This window comes from Ostrinia nubilalis, chromosome 9 (assembly GCF_963855985.1).
Source record: "Ostrinia nubilalis chromosome 9, ilOstNubi1.1, whole genome shotgun sequence".
Lineage (NCBI taxonomy): Eukaryota > Metazoa > Arthropoda > Insecta > Lepidoptera > Crambidae > Ostrinia > Ostrinia nubilalis.
In genome coordinates this window covers 11,009,217-11,026,471 of record NC_087096.1, presented here as the reverse complement: position 1 = coordinate 11,026,471, position 17,255 = coordinate 11,009,217, and the positions used below count along the sequence as shown (strand labels likewise).

At 38.6% G+C, this 17,255-nt stretch overlaps 3 protein-coding genes across 3 annotated transcripts; 2 read left to right on the top strand and 1 right to left on the bottom strand.

Moving 5' to 3' along the window:
• Positions 1 to 19: 19 nt before the first annotated feature.
• Positions 20 to 1,020, top strand: LOC135074626 (protein chibby homolog 1). The gene is made up of 2 exons (XM_063968985.1): positions 20 to 279; positions 533 to 1,020. Exons 1-2 carry the CDS (start codon positions 27 to 29, stop codon positions 745 to 747), a joined length of 468 nt encoding a protein of 155 aa, XP_063825055.1. The 5' UTR covers positions 20 to 26; the 3' UTR covers positions 748 to 1,020.
• Positions 1,020 to 13,932, bottom strand: LOC135074624 (DNA topoisomerase 3-alpha). The gene is made up of 15 exons (XM_063968984.1): positions 13,598 to 13,932; positions 13,306 to 13,515; positions 12,981 to 13,233; positions 12,530 to 12,700; positions 12,079 to 12,254; positions 7,907 to 8,189; positions 7,409 to 7,620; positions 6,813 to 6,924; positions 6,404 to 6,633; positions 3,098 to 3,236; positions 2,837 to 3,000; positions 2,294 to 2,747; positions 1,874 to 2,135; positions 1,654 to 1,766; positions 1,020 to 1,461 (listed from the first exon to the last, which is right to left on the bottom strand). The coding sequence occupies exons 1-15, from the start codon at positions 13,826 to 13,828 to the stop codon at positions 1,328 to 1,330; spliced, it is 3,144 nt and encodes a 1,047-aa protein (XP_063825054.1). The 5' UTR covers positions 13,829 to 13,932; the 3' UTR covers positions 1,020 to 1,327.
• Positions 13,933 to 14,240: 308 nt separating this feature from the next.
• Positions 14,241 to 15,397, top strand: LOC135075003 (rRNA methyltransferase 2, mitochondrial). Its single transcript, XM_063969371.1, has 3 exons — positions 14,241 to 14,542; positions 14,647 to 14,848; positions 14,923 to 15,397. The coding sequence occupies exons 1-3, from the start codon at positions 14,388 to 14,390 to the stop codon at positions 15,313 to 15,315; spliced, it is 750 nt and encodes a 249-aa protein (XP_063825441.1). The 5' UTR covers positions 14,241 to 14,387; the 3' UTR covers positions 15,316 to 15,397.
• The last annotated feature ends 1,858 nt before the right edge of the window (positions 15,398 to 17,255 follow it).

Below are 17,255 nucleotides of genomic sequence, written 5' to 3'. Positions count from 1 at the left end.
CGTTTGTATAGACATAGACGGTTGCTATGGCAACCGTTTGTTTTGACGTCGACTTATTTACATTTTTATTTGTTTACGGTTTACGCACAGTAAAAATGCCTCTGTTTAGCAACAAATTCTCAGCTAAAAGTATACCAGTTCGAAAACAAGACACTTCTGTGTTAAAAAACGAGTTTGGGAGCGATTACGCATCGAAGGAGTTGTCGCTCGATTTGGGGCAGTTATCCCTAAAATTGGGAGATTTCGAGGTATCGTTTGAAGATGGTCAATGGATTCCAGGTAAATACGTACCCATTGGGGGAGGCCTATGTTCAGCAGTGGACGTCCTATGGCTGAGATGATGATGACGTACCCATAATTATAATTATTTGAACCTAACTAAGCTGTATTTTGGTAGGTAATTGGGAACATGTCGGTTTTTAGCCAACGTCTTGCGTTAGTAAAGAAAATGAAATATATTTTTTTAGTATCAAGGACCAAGTCAGAACTCGCAGATATATTACATCATCATCATATTTTTTATTATTCACAGCGTCAGGAAAAGCTGGCGCAGCGCACAAAGAAAACCTGCGGTTAAAAAAGGAACTAGAGAGACTTGAAGAAGAGAACAATATGTTGCGGCTAAAGTTTGAGATACTTCTGGACATGATGACCGACAAAACGGTAGAAGCTGAACAACACGCTGAGATACAGCGCGCACAGAGCGTAGGCTCATTAAAAACGAAGACTAAAAAACAAAAGTGGTAGTAGGTAGATATTTAGATAAGTACATAATTATTATGAAGCCAATCGATTTCGAAACGTGCGTGCGTTCACATTACTAGAACAATCTCGTAAGTGGAGAAATATAGAATGACGTAATTGTACTTCCCATATTGTAATCTCGTCCCATCTATTTTCGCTGCGGAGACGTTATTAACTATATCTTTTCAAGAGTTTGATATAAATGATACATAGGTATGAGCAGTTGTTATAGCATTATCATTCTTTATAATAAGTTACTGTAAATAAAACTAGAGTTGTAAACATTTTGACAATTTTATTTCAACAACTTAAAATTAATATCACTTATCTGTCTTGCAGATTACTTAATATTATTATTATTCACATATTACAAAAAATATTACTTAGCGCAAGAAAGTAGAAAATGCGAACTAGTGTTCTCCTATATCTTACACATTTCATTCTTAGGTAGTTATATTATATCTTACAGCAACTTTCCACATCCTTTTGGCACTGAGACTCTTCTAAAATTCTTTTTGTTCTGACTCTACAGCCCAGGGTGTCCTAACCCTAGTTGGTGAAGCATTGTCCTAATAACTAGCAGTTAATCCGTGTTAAGGTTGGGACAGCGACTTCTGACGTGACCTTCCTGACGGCACAGTCCGCAGCGGCGGCCGCGGGAGGCGCTCTGACCGCGACCTCGGCCTCTGCTAGTGTTCGCGCTACCCCATTCTGTAACTAAAAGATAGTAAAGAAGTTAGCAAGCAGGTCATCTCAAGATATCGAAAGTCCCCGATGCATTTTGAACTTAATGTCTGTGGTTCAAGGATCAAAATCAATTTATGAAATGTACCGCAAGCGATCTCAAAATACCGCTTATGTGCTTATTTTTTTAAAATGTACAAATGTGCACATGGTTATTGTGTTTACCTGTGCTACCGCCATCATCTGCCCATTGAAAGAAATTACAACGAGCGTTGTATTCCTTCGGGCAGCCGTAAAATGGGCGGCCTTTATTCGGACCTTCTTTGTGGACCGTGACTCTGAAAACGAAACAAACATGTAGTTTCCAATCAAAACATAATCTTCCTTCTGTCGCAGTCGGGTAAAAAGGTTAAAAGATTTCAAGTTTTTAAATGAAGTTGCTTACTTTTTACATGGCACACCGCAGTTACACATAACATTATCGTCGTTCCCCTGAAAGTCGTCCCTAGAAAAGCTAGGTGTTATACCCCAGCCCCTAGTAGTGTTGTTACTGCTAGGGGCGGCGGTGGAATTGCCCCACGAATTACTCGACTGAGGCGGTGTGTCAAAATGCGTTTGCCCACCACCGTCAGCCGATTCGGGCGCCCATAAGAAGAAATCGCAACCGCCATTTTCTTTGCCCTTAGCGCATTTGTAAAATTTCTTCCCTGTAATAAAAAATAACGCTTTTTCAATTCAATTCAGTCCCAGTTGATTTTGAACATTGTGTGTATTTTATAAGGTTCAAAATCATAGGGTGACATTTATCATTTTGTGACTTTATACACCGTTTCTAAGATATTGAAAAGATGTAGTTATTGCTTACCGAAATTAGCAGTTTGCTTTCGAACAGTCAACAAGATTGCGGTTTGATTACACCCACACATCACATTGTTGTCATCTGCATTTGCGTTGCTGTTACTTCTAGGGACCGGCATTCGGGTGTTGTTCGTTGGATTTTGGACTGTATTCGCTGGAGGAGGAGGCACAAAACTCCTCGTTGGGTTACTAGGTCGGTTTTGAGTTGTTCTAGCAGGCAGAACGTTAACTGTGTTGCTAGTTCCTCCGAAAATACTATTAGCATTTGGTCTGGTAGGGTTGGTGGTAACTGTCTGCGGACGACTTTCAGGCACTCGTCGGACACTAGAAAGATTTATTTTGAGTAATTCTAGAAAAGAGGTATCACAGCCTCCGATACAGGTAGTGTAAGGAGGCGGGTATAAGTGACTTATCGAATTATTTCTCCATTCGAATATTACTTTCTTGTAATTTGGCCCACACTGAAATAGAACATAACTTTATAAATAAGATTCCAAAAGTTACAAGCCATAAAGCTATTTAAATAAAATAGGTAAGTAGTGCTACTTACTGTGGGGCATGAGTCCGATAAAACTTGCAATGTCTTTACAATCGAAGGGAGCCACACTGCATTTTTACATTGTGGATAAGACAAGCAACCTATGTACAATTCTTCAGGGTTATTCTTTTTCTGTCTCACCACCATGTCTGTCCCGCATTTAGGACATTTCAGAACTGTAACAAGATCCATAAAACCATGGTTTTAATTAAATCTAGTCAATATAAACCCAATCATAGAACATGAATCAGAAGGAATGTTACGTTTTCTTACCTGAGGGCATCTGAACAGGCAAGTTCTCAGTGCTAGGAGTGTATTCGTTAGGCCTTTCGCTAAATCTTTCAGCCAACGCGCTGTCAATTTTATTCGCTTCCGCCGTCACGGTCAAATACACTTCTTTGTATTTTGCTACCTAAAAATAGAAGTGTTATTCAACAACAGTGACCCTGATCTTGCAATAAAATTCAGGTAGGTACTTAATCTGGTAATTTCGGTTCATTAGTATCATTAGCTCATTTAGTCTACTCTGCAGGAGCACGATCTAAGTCCAGTCGCCGAGCACATAGAATTTCGTCCAATGACCCCACTCGCACACTCACTGCGGCCGCCCGTCGCACAGTCGCGACAGCAATATAATTACGCGCGAGCGATAAGGGTGGGTAGCTTGGGGTCATTGGACGAAATTCTACGTGCTCGGCGACCGGACTATACCCATCTTATCGCCCGCGCGTAATTATATTGCTCGGCGACCGGACTTCACGCACGTAATTTTGGTCTACGCTCCCTACGCTGTCTAGAAGAGTTAGGGAAGCCGAATGTTCGCATATTAGTCCCTCTAGTCGCCTTTTATGACATCCAAAGGAATAATGGGAATGGTCGTTAGTTTTTTTTTTTAATTTTTCTTTATTATGTAAACAAGCAGCATGAATGTGAACCTCAGATCATAGAAGGGAATAGATGTGAAACGGGGGCGTGGCGCGTGTCTCCGCGATATGCCCAGAAACGAACATCGGCCGCGTAGCTAGGTTAGTCGCGATTCAGTCGTACTAAGGAAATGTTCTCCGATATTTTGGATAATGCGTCGTTACGTGCAATAAAACGAGTGAAACGAAGAACTACAGGAACAATGGAGTCATTTACTACATGTAAGATTGCAAATCCATTGGTATTTTGCTTATAAATAAAAAAAAACTAAACATTTTTACGAACGAATTCAGTGCCGTAACAGTTACTGCGATATCGAAATCAGTGGTGATAAAAATTCTAACACACTTGTACATTGACGATTTAGTTAGCAACCACTTTATGTCATGCTCAACTACTGCGCAATGTATTTAATTTCTTCCGATATCCACTGTCGTGTGAAAATACACAGTACGGCCGCATGTGCCGGTCGTAACATAGTGCCGTGCTCGTGTTCTAATGCGGTTTCCTATTATCGATAAATAGAAGTAAATTATAATTTTCTATTTTGTAATTTTAAATAAAAAAATGATGTGTTACTTGCGATTATAAGATTTTACAAAAAAAAAATAACAGTAGAAGTAATTAGTAACTGTCAACTATGTAATTACTATAAGAGCTAGTTGAAAGCCTAATATAGGCATTAATTTTGTTAAATTTATGCGGTACGCAGATCGCCATAATTAAAAAGTAAATGCGTGATAGTAGTTAATAATAACGTATAATAATAAAAAGGTTTTCATCTCAGATCATAGAAGGGAATAGATGTGAAACGGGGGCGTGGCGCGTGTCTCCGAGATATGCCCAGAAACGAACATCGCCCGCGACGCCAGGTTAGTCGCGATTCAGTCGTACTGAGGAAATGTTCTCCGATATATTGTTGGATAATGCGTCGTAACGTGCAATAACATAAGTGAAACGAAGAACTACAGGAACAATGAAGTCATTTACCACATGTAAGTATTGCAAATCCATTGGTATTTTGCTTATAAATAAAAAAAACTAAACATTTTTACGAACGAATTCAGTGCCGTGACATTTACTGCGATATCGAAATTAGTGGTGATAAAAATTCAAACACGTTGTACATTGACGATTTAGTTAGCAACCACTTTATGTCATGCGTAACTACTGCGCAATGTATTTTATTTCTTCCGATATCCACTGACTCGTGAAAATACACAGTACGGCCGCATGTGCCGGTCGTAACATAGTGCAGGGCTCGTGTTCTAATACGGTTTCCTATTATCGATAAATAGAAGTAAATTATTATTTTCTATTTTCTAATTTTGAATGAAAAAATCATGAGTTGCTTGCGATTTTTAAGTTTTTACAAAAACAATAACAATAGTAGAAGGGATTAGTAACTGTCAACTATGTAATTACTATAAGAGCTAGTTGAAAGCCTAATATAGGCATTATTTTTGATAAACATAGGCGGTAGGAATTTCGCCATAATTAAAAAGTTAATGCGCGATAGTAGTTAATAATAATTACAGTGATCCTGTTATTATTATTAAAGTAAATAATAATATATTACCAATATTGTAAATACTGGTAAAAATCGCAAGTACCTACTTAACCCATGACTTTTCATACAAACTTTGTCAGTCTATAACTTCTATACTCCATCGATAACGACATTGAGCTTTGGTTGGGGTAAATTAATATAAGGTAACTTCATTTAGTCCCAATAATCGATTCTGAGTTTTTCGTCCATACAAAATGGAACTGACTCCTTTATGCAAAAATCGTTAAAGAACAAAATAATAACGTATAATAATAAAAAGGTTTTCATACACAAGCATTTTTAAACCAATTTCGAGCCTTGCCCCCAGGATTTAAAGTATCGATATCTTATCGACTCCATTTTATCTTTCTTCTCTCTAATTGCTTTTTTCAAAGTGTGCGTCACGTCACGCGGCCATTGATTGGCCATAAGGCACGCCTTCTGGCCAATCACAGCACTTTTAAGCCGGTTGCACATGTTGTCGTAGACTCTCAGTCGCTTTGTTTTTACACAGTTGAATGTGTGTGTGGGAGCTGTGGTGGGGGAAATGTGGGGACACTGGTTCTCGTTGTAGTTACGCGCGACTTCATATCTATTCTCTTTCTATGATCTGAGGTTTTCATACATAAGCATTTTGTGAAATCAGTTTCGAGGCTTGCCCCTAGCGATTTAAAGTATCGATATCTTGTCGACTCCATTTTATCTTTGTTCTCTCACTAGCGTTTTCAAAGTGTGCGTCACGTCACGCGGCCATTGATTGGCCATAAGGCATGCCTTCTGGCCAATCACAGCACTTTTAAGCCGGTTGCACATGTTGTCGTAGACTCTCAGTCGCTTTGTTTTTACACAGTTGAATGTGTGTGTGGGAGCTGTGGTGGGGGAAATGTGGGGACACTGGTTCTCGTTGTAGTTACGCGCGACTTCATATCTATTCTCTTTCTATGATCTGAGATGTGAACATGTGAACTTAAAAAATAAAAACAGTACAGTAGCCTAATCAGTTTCCACAGATAAACGTAAGTTGATCGAAAGTTATGCAAGTGTGAGCAACTTAAAATCGCAAAAAATGCACAACAAAAAAGTTACATTAAGAAAATTTTAGTTACCTGTTCAGCTAGCACTATCTGCGGATTCTTCCTCCCTTCGCTGATAGCCTTCAAATCGGCCTCCAACTGCGCCCGCAGGTGTGGCTTGGAGATCGTGAGCCCCATCGCGTCGTAGCCTTCTACTAGACCCATGCCCAACAGGCCGGGAACGAAATGTATGGCGTCCGCCAGTGCTACGTAAGACCGGTTCTTTATTGTTTCAATGTGTTCTGCGTGGGTTGCGTCGGTTCCTGGAAGATGATACAGTGAAAATTGTAAGGCGAGAATAATGTAAGGCAATAATAAGTTGGCGAATTATGCCAGAAACGCTAGTCATAACCTGGGCGTGGTCTTTCGCAAATAACGTGACACTAAAGCACCTCGCATTCCGAAATCATAAACACAAACTATAAAATAGTGATTTACATACCAATTCCATGTTTTTCCATTAGCGCGATAAGATCAGCTTCAGTCAAGAGATTCGGCGGACTTGTGCTTCCATCTACCAAGTCTATACTGGTAGGGTTGAATGTTTCGCCTGCCTAAAAGAAAATCTAATTACTTCTCTCTAAAGACTGAGGCGACTGATGAATTATACATGACACCAGCAAAAAATTAGTGTCGCCCTAGATGTCTGACATAATAATTCATCGACATCGACGGCGTAACATGCACAAAGCAGATCAAGCGGAAAACAAATCTAGATGTTATGAGAAGAAAAGTGCAAAGATATTGCTCCACACACTTTAGTGCTTTTCAAAAATCCGATGTCGACAGTTAAATGGTGGTGATGATTTAGAAACAATAAGTAGTCGAGATTTACAGAAAGTTACCTACTCCCTGGCATGTACTCTTTTGGTGGTTTCTTTGATAGCTGGTTTCTCAGATTCCTGGCCGTGATCATGAGCCCGCTGGCCGCGAACCGCTCGCCCGCCACGTCTATGACCACCGTGGACTCTTGGCCTTGGACATCTTATGTATTCTATGACAGATGCACATTCTAGCGCTTATATTAGTTTTACTCACCTGATACACGTGTATTTCCTTAGACGACCACTTATCGTACGGGTAGACTTCCAGATAGTTCCTGGCCGTGATCATGAGTCCGCTGGCCGCGAAGCGCTCGCTGGCCACGTCTATAGTAACCGTGGTCTCCTGGCCTTGGGCGTCCTTGGAGCAGCACGCGAGGAACGAACGGACTATGAACTCGTAGAGGCGTTGCTCGTTGCCGGATAAACCTACACAGATATTTAGAAAGTTTTATTAAACCTTTCAATAATGAAGTAAAGGTGAAAATCAGGTAATATTTAAACCTACAAACACATCAAATTATGAGGGGAGATATTTTTGTATGGCTTTGAAAAAATAGCTATGATAAAATTTTAGTATAATTATGTCAATTGCTTTTACTGACCCCAACCAAAACTATGTGACTCATTGTATTCCCCTGTGGTTATAGCTAAGTCTTCTACCAGTAAAAATTTAAGGAATCAAAAGTAAATATAACTTGATCATAAATCTTACTGTTAATATACTTAGTGGGGTGTATAGGCGGATGGGCCTTATCGCTCTTATTGCCTTGACGCGGTGTAGGCCCTCCACTGTCCATGATGCCCTGCGCGAACGCTCCCCACTGCGGGTCCCCCACTTGCTGTGTCACCAGTTGTCCGAGGTTCATCTCTTTCGGGAACTCATTGGTCTCTGTACGCGGGTAGCTGATCAAACCTTGGGTGTATAGTTTTTCGGCGAGACGCATGGTCTCTTTGGCGTTTATTTTTAGCTTCCTTGATGCTAGTTTTTCCAGTTCCTACAATATAAGTACAATTAGAGATTGCAATCCGGATTATTCGAAATTCGAAAATACCTGAAAAATCCGGATTTTGAGGCAATAAAAAAATCCGGATTTTGACTTTGAAATCCGGTTTTTTCGAATATTTTTACCCCAAAAATTTTATCATAAAATCATAAACCAAAATATCTATTGGATGCAAAACAAGCGAAGTTTTGATTGAACGCACCCGCACTTCGTCGCACAACACTCACACCTGCACTGTGCATGCACAATCACGCGTCATGCCGCATGCGTAAGTGAATTCGCTAGTCGGCCAGTGAGTTTTATACGAGACGCTGATTCTGAAACACCATATCGCTGAGTTTTAAAGAGCAGCTAAATCGGCAAATATCCCTTGCAAGTGTAAGTCATCATCATCATCATCTCAGCCATAGGACGTCCACTGCTGAACATAGGCCCCCCCCCCCAATGCTTTCAATGTTGCCTGGTTGGTAGCGAGCGACCTGCGTCCAGCACCTTCCTGCTACCTTTATGATGTTATCGGTCCACCTTGTGGGTGGACGTCCCACGCTGCGTTTTCCGGTACGCGGCCTCCACTCCAAATTCAAATTATTTTTGCATGTCACTCCAGAACCTTGCTGCCCCATCGGCCGTCAGTTCTGCGTACTATGTGCCCTGCCCATTGCCACTTCAGCTTGTATCCGTCGGGCTACTATGTCAGCGACTTTAGTTCGTTTACGGATCTCCTCATTTCTGATTCGATCTCGTAAAGAAACACCGAGCATAGCCCTCTCCATAGCACGCTGTGCAATTTGAGCTTCTGTATAAGGCCTATAGTGAGAGGCCACGTTTCCGAACCATGAGTCATCACTGGTAACACACATTGGTTGTAGACCTTAATCTTCAGGCACCGAGGTATTTTGGACGAAAAGATGTTGCGTCGTTTCCCAAACGCTGCCCAGCCGAGTTGGATTCGACGATTGACTTCTTTCTCGAAATTGGACCTACCCAGCTGAATCGTTTGTCCGAGGTAGACATACTTGTCAACAATCTCGAGAATTGAGCTCCCAACCGAAACTGGGTAGGGCGCAACATGGACATTGGACATAAGCTTTGTTTTCTCCATATTCATCCGCATTCCAAGTGTAAGTAGAGATCTTCAACCTCGCCCATCAAGTTCACCCAGCGGATCCGATTTGCTTACATTACTTCATCTCGAAATGTCATTGTATGAGAATGGGGGTGATTGTGGAGAAATCCTTAAAAGAGTTCTAAACAGGTTGTTGACTATACCGCCGACCATTTAGCTGGGTTGATGACGGAGTCAAGAGGTGACCATGGGAACTCTTAAACGAAACGGCGGAATCGCATCGAACTTGGGTTCGTTGGATTTGTCTTTTCGAGCACTTTGGTCGTAAATAATGACCAGGGCCCTAAGATTGAAATACAACTTAAAAGTGAAAAATAAAATTATAATAAAAAAATGAGCTCCCCTGGCCTACCTGGAAATCTTTATAGACTTCAGACAGGTCTGCCGTAGTAAGGACAATCTGTTCAGGTGTCAGGTGGGGATTCTTGGATGGATCAAACTTGGAGTGCAAGTGTGGTTTTGTTCCTCAGTCGACGAAGCACTTGATGTCGTGCCCTGCGTGCCCAAACAACTGCAAGCAGGAAGATTTAATAAAGGCTACTGACAACGCCACTCTTGTGGCGGAGTTTTGGGCTGACGCTGTGTAGGTTTGTTGCGACACGACAAGAAGAAGAATAAAAAAAATATTTTATAGGAACAAGCAAGTTTTTATTCTGAAATGCAGTTGTACTAAAACGAAAAAAATAATGCAAGCTTGTAGCGCAAACCGAAAAAAAAGAGGAATAAATTCCATGCGCGATAATAAAATAAAACGCTTTTCTTTAAATACCTCTTACATCTTTTTGAAAAAAACTACGTTTTATTTAAATTAAATTGGTGGTTTAAAAATTTTACCCAATATTCGAAAAATCCGGATAATCCGGATTTGTACGTAACACAAATCGTGAAAACCGGATTTAAGAAAAATCCGGATTTTGCAATCTCTAAGTACAATTTTTATGATCAAGCATGTTGAAGGTACAAATAAAAATCTTGTTATAGTGTAGGAGACAGACGCGGGGACTAGACGCGAAAACAGGCTGCGGCAGACAATTTCATATATATGTTATAGTCAAACCTCGAAGTTCCGGCACTCCTAGGTTTGACTAGTCAATCCTCAGGTTTGACTAGAAGTCTTAGTCAAAGCCCAAACATTTCGGCCAAAGAATGTTAGTCAAACCTAGGAGTAACTAATTTGGTCAGGCAAACGTCGAAACTCAATTTAATGAAATCGGGGTTTGACTAGTCAAACCTCAAATGACTTTAAACTAAACTATATTTCATTCTGATCTCGAACTTATTGCATTACGGTCGGTTTTCACGCGCACGTTGAACATCTTTTTAGGTGAAGGTACGAGTAACTAAACTTATTTACTGCGGTTGTATGTCAGTGTTTCTAGACCGATCTTGAAATTACTAATTTTTAGGGTTCTGTTACCTTAAACTTTAAGGTTAAGGCTTAAAGAATAAAGAGTTTAACCGCCTCTGTGGTCTAGTGGTTAGACCACCTGATTCCGACGCAGAGGTCCCGGGTTCGATTCCCAGTGGGGGCAGAATTTTCTGTTCGGTTTGGTTGGTGGTAGGGCTTGTTCCAAGTCCGCCTGGCTAGCTACCACCATCTTACCTAAGTCTGTCGCCATAACAACAATGTTAACAGTATTGTTGTGTTCCGGCAGTTAGAGGTAAGATAGCCAATCCCTCTGTGGTTGAGGATTCCGGGTGAAGCTCGCTTCCACCTTCGGCCTGATCGTCACTTACCATCAGGTGAGATACAGGCCAAGAGCTTCCTCGTTGTGGATAAAAAAAAAGTTAAAACGGGACCCTATTACTATGACTTCGCTAAATGTTATCTGTCACCAGACTCTTATCTCATGAATCATTCTCTAAATATTTAGTTTTTTATTCACTTTAAAAATAAATAAATTCAATAAAATACTTAATATTTAAGGGAGGCTTCCATACAGCAAACGTGACTTTTTGCAGTTTTCTGCTCGATATTAGAACGTAAATTGGTGAACCCTTGAAATATTCACATAATATTTAGTTGCAATAAGTATCTACTTTAAAAATAAATCACAAAATTAAAATAAAATCCCATACAACATCAAAGTCGCACGCAACCCTCTGTGAGCGAATCCGACTCGCACTTGGCTGGTTTTCTATTTGCCGTCTACTTTTGATCGAGTCTGCCAGTCGTTTCTAGGATTGACTAGGCAAAGCCCAAAACAGATTATTTTAGTTTCGACGTTTGACTGAACTGTTTAGGCACTTCTAGGTTTGACTTAGTCAAAGGCCGAAATAAGAATTCACTTCGGGGTTTGCCTGAAGGCCTTGGTCAAACCTAGGATAGACCAGTCATTCCGCGAAGAGACTGCATATCGACCTTTGACTATGACATATATATTATTTTGTGTTCAAAGCTTCGCACACTTAGCGTCAGTCACGGCGTCGAAAATGTATGAAAGCAGCCTGTCGTTGCGTCTAGTCGCCGAGCTGTCGCTGTCGCGTGTCGCCTACGCTTAGACTAGGCGCAGACCACCGATTTTTAGTTGGCCGATAGTTGTGCCCGATTTTAAATTGTATGACGAATCGGACAAATCAAATCTGTGTAATGTGCGCACTTCCATAAATGCCCATACTGATCAACTGCCCGACGAAAAATCGATGGTCTGCGCCTAGGCTTATTCATTAGACATGAAGGGTAACTTAGTTACACTAATATTTTTTATACAATTTAGCAATTACTAATTTTAAGAATATAGTGGGGATACTTACAACTGTATCTAGAGGTAGAGGTCTCCACTTGGACTTTGGTTTAGTTTTGACATCACACACTTTAGCTTGAGAGTTCTCCAAGCAGATGTCATGTAAAACTTGACATGCATCTCTGTCGAATAGCCGTATTCTATCCCATGCAAAATCTACACTCAAATTATTCATTGTGTGATTTACTGTAATATAATAAGAAATAACATTGACCACAAAAAACATCCAAGGTTGCACCAACTGAACTTGTACCCACTTTTGTCAAGATGTATGGCAGTATTGATGTAATTAACAGTTGGTGAACCAAATTAATAAAATAAAACTAATGCAGCTTAATATAAAATGTAGACAATGAAAAGAGAGAACTGAAAATGAATAAACATGATAGGAGAAATTTCTGTAACCACAATTCTTTTTTTTAACTTTTTGTTTTCTCTCACAGACAGTATGTAAGTCTCACCTTTAATTTTCCAGAATGGTTCTGCAACAAAGTTCTCAACTGCTCTGTACCTCTCAACCACAAAGCCCAGTGTTGGAAACTGACAGGAGCCATAGCTTACTAGGCTCTCTGCCAACTTACTGGGGAAGACTTTTTGAAGCCTTAGCGTCTGGAATCTTGTAAATGCAGCACCTGGAATAGTTATAATAATAATAATAGGTTTTAATTTAATTAATGTATTGGCACCTATGTATTGCTACTGTTATGTGCTTGTTAACATAGTCAACTATATTTAAGAAAAACTTAAAAAATATTTGATTTGTCCTATAAATGACTTATGAAGCAATATGAAATAAGGTGCTAAAGACAGACTTATGTCATATGGAATTCTCTCTGTTAATCTTTGGCCCACATGATAATAAGATTCCCCATAGAAAAAAATAGGTTTTGAGACTATGTCAATAAGACTTACCTATCCTTAAATCCAGCTCTTGTCTTACATCAACTGCATCGCTGACATTCTTATTTGGATGCTCTAGGTTATGCAAAGCTCTACGCACTGATACTGCAGTGATTTCTGAGAATTTTGCCCGGAACACCTGTATGTTCTGCTTAGCTGCTGTACAAACTTGAATTATCTCAAAACCTATATTTTCACCTTCTCTGTCACAATCTGTCCATATTATGAGACCTTGGCAGCTTTTGATTTCTCTTTCTAAAGTTTTCTGGAATTAATATTAACTCAAAATTAGGACAATAAGAAAGACAGCCAAGAAGTAGAACAAAATAGAGTTTACCTTAATTTTTTCATAATTGTCTGGACAGTATTTAAATACCGGTGCATCAAACAAAGTCAGGGGATTACAAGATTGCCAATTTTTGTATGCACCAACAAATTCTAAAGCTAGAAGATGACCTGAAACTGATGTCATCACCATTTGGCACTTTTGACCCCTAACATCCGCTTCAAATTCATAGATCTTGTTGTATTGGGAAAGCCCCTCTCGCTGAAATTGTAAAGTATTAATAGAACATATTTATTAGAATGTATTTGTAGTAAATTTTTAGGTTTGTTTATATTTTACGTACCCGTCGCGAAGTTCCCCGGGATAGATGTAATGCAATGTTTTTAGCTGCATCATTTTTTTCAGCAACATTTAAATATTTCATGGTATCAGACTTTTCGCGTTTACTAATTAAAAGCTCGCTACTGTAATAATTACAAAATCGTAATCTCTCTTTTAGGTTAAGCGCCGAACGCACGAAAATTTTCATGTCTTGAAGGGGAATATCCTTTGATTTGATTGTTTTGTATAACATATACTTTAAAAGTAAATTAATTTCCTTTTTGTTTACTCCATTTAAAGAATTTATTTCGTAAATAAAATACCGCCAAAAGAAAACAAACAACAACTTTTTTTGCAAATGAATGACATTGACATTTTGTTTTTTCTTGTTTTTTGTTGCGGCTTGGCCGCCTAATATTCGAGTTGAAAATTATTAATACCTAGGCCACACAGAAGAAGAAGAATCGCACTATCACGATGTGAATGGCTATTACTGGCTATTAGGATAATGGCATTTCATTTATGTATCGGCAGGTATCGGCATGGCATGGCATGCATCTTATTCTGTGGACAAGTAATTAAAATGGATATATAACCAAAGCCGTAAAACTTCTATTAAAAAAAAATTAAAATTAAAACTGTCAAAACCATATAATTGTCAAAAAATTTCGTGAACTGAGGGAGGGATACATTTTTATTTTGTAAAGCTTAAATTTAAATTAACTTTAAGCTTTAAATTAGAGAGTTACAGAAGAAATATGTAAAAAAAAGGACTCTTACGTAGATAAAGGCTTCATTTTTTAAGTATTAAGATGTTATCGAGACATTTTCTTGAGAGCAAAACATTCAATTTTGCAAGAATGTGTTTCCTAGTCAAGTGTTTGAAGAGATTGAAAAGTTCACAACAATGGTTAAGTCGTCAAAAAGCTGACCCCTACGTGGAAAAAGCTAAAATCTATAACTACAGGTACGTAACTTAATTACTTAACTTGTTAAGGCTATAGCCATAACTATGTAGTAATTATATTTTTAAACTTCCTTATTTAAATTCATTTACTATGTTCATTTTAGATGTCGGAGTGCGTTTAAACTATTGGAAATGAACGAAAAAACCAATATTCTCACACCTGGGCTGACTGTGGTGGATCTTGGTGCTGCTCCAGGCTCATGGACCCAAGTTGCTGTACAAAAAACTAATGCTGACGGTGCTGAACCAACAAAACCAAGAGGGTCTGTGCTGGCTATTGACAAGTTACAAATATTTCCTATTGAGGTAACTAACAACTATTTAATTTTATTTGTCCTTATAGATTATGTTACCATTTAAAATTCATCCACTATTTGCAGGGAGCAACTATCTTGAGCAACATGGACTTCTCTACAATAGGTGCTCATGACAGAGTAGTAGAATTACTTGGAGGCAAGAAAGTGGATGTTGTTCTCTCAGATATGGCACCCAGTGCTACTGGGGTCAGAGAACTGGACAAAGACAGAATTATTGGACTATGTTATATGGCCATAAGATTTGCAGCATTAGTGACAAAAATTGATGGCAATTTGCTCTTTAAAGTCTGGGATGGAAAGGAAGTTCCTATATTAGAAATGGACTTAGAAAGGTTTTATAAGAGCATCAAAATACTCAAACCAAAAGCAAGCAGATCTGAGTCATCCGAAAAATTTATTTTAGCAAGAGGTTTCAAAGGGATACAAAGACCTTTGGAGAGTGGTCGGTGGGGTTAAGTTTGTTGTTTATGCATAATAGACAAAGGTCTTCCAGAATCTATACTAATAAATAATTGTGATTGCAGATTTTTATACAGGGTGTTAGGTAAATGGGTATATGAGCCGACACTAGCCCATGTTAACATGGTCATATAAATGGTGTGGTGAAGTCAGAAAATTGATATCTTCATTTTAATTATTTTAATTTTCATACAAATCGGATCTTATACAATTTATTTTGTATGAAAATTAAAAAAATTGAAATGATGATATAGTCCAGTCAAATTAGACATGAACCCTGCAATAATTCGCATACAGCTGAAAATTGGTACGAATGTTCGGAGCACCATTATGAATTAACTGTGAAAAGTCCCCATCGATCCGACATGTGCTAAAAAAAAAATTCAAGGTCAAACTAAAAAAATACGGGTTTTTGAGATTTTCAGCCAAACGGTAAGTTTTATCACAAAAATATGTATGACAAGGTTTAAGACCATACCATTATCTATCAAAATTGTCTATACACTTTCTCCTAAGAGTCAGCGTTTCTGAGATTCGATGATCCGAAGAGTCAAAAAAGTGTTATTTTCATAACGGTCTTACACTTAAATCCAATGTGATATCGCCTCGTGGCACGACTCAGCATTGTATCATGATGTGTTGTCGACATCGAATATAAAATGATCAACCTCAATGTCGTTTGTCATCTTTAATTGTCAAAAAAATGTTTGCAACTTAGACAAAGGATTGCACCGTGAGTTTCTAAGATACGAAGTTTTCTTGTCTATTATGTTTAAGAGCTCTTATATGCACACGTCACCACTCTACTTGTAACTCTATGGTCACTCTTTTAGCCCGGTCAAGTCAGAAAATCCAGGTTATAATAATTCGCAAAGAGCTCAAAATTTGTGTGAATGTTGAGAACACCATCCTAAATGAAATGTCAAAAGTCCCCAACGATCCGTCATTTGAAAAAAAAAATTACGAAGTCCAAGTTTTTTGCATTTTTCCGCCAAACAGTAAACTTATCATAAGAAATGATAAGAAATAGTAGTAGATCATAAAATTATCTATTAAAATTGTCTTTGCCCCTTTTTCCTAAGAGTCACCGTGTATGTGGTAACGATGCAAAAAGTTGGAGAATTCGCATTCTGTTAAGTACTCCACAAGTCCACAACTTCAACTCTATTAAAATAGTTTTGAATTTAACAGGGTAACAAATACATCTTAAAAAAGGCCTACTGGGGAAACCTGGTAAAAAAATGCGCCAAATAACCCTCATAGGTGTTGTGGAAACATGTGCGTATAACGAGAACATCTTAACTAACTTTTTGAATCGTTCTACCTCATAACCGGTGATTCTTAGGAAAAAGGGGTAAAGACAATTTTAATAGATAATTTTATGATCTACTATTATTTCTTATCTATTTTTATGATAAGTTTACTACTTGGCCAAAAAATGTAATAAACTTGGGACTTCGAAAACTTTTTTTTTTAATGACGGAAAGTCGGGGACTTTTGACATTTCATTTAGGATGGTGTTCTCAACATTCACACAAATTTTCAGCTCTATGCGAATTATTATAATCTGGACTGTCTAACTTGGTTGGGCTAAAAGAGTGACCATAGAGTTATAAATGGAATAGTGACGTGTGCATATAAGAGCTTTTAAACATAATCGACACGAAAACTTCGTATCTTAGAAACTCACGGTGCAGTCCTTCGTCAAAGTTGTACCCATTTTTCGATAATTATAGATGACAGACCACACTGAGGTTGATCATTTTATATTCGACGTCGACAACACATCATGATACAATGCTAAGTCGTGGCACGAGGCGATATCACATTGGATTTAAGTGTAAGACCGTTATGAAAATAACACTTTTTTGACTCTTCGGATCATCGAATCTCAGAAACGCTGACTCTTAGGAGAAAGTGTATAGACAATTTTGATA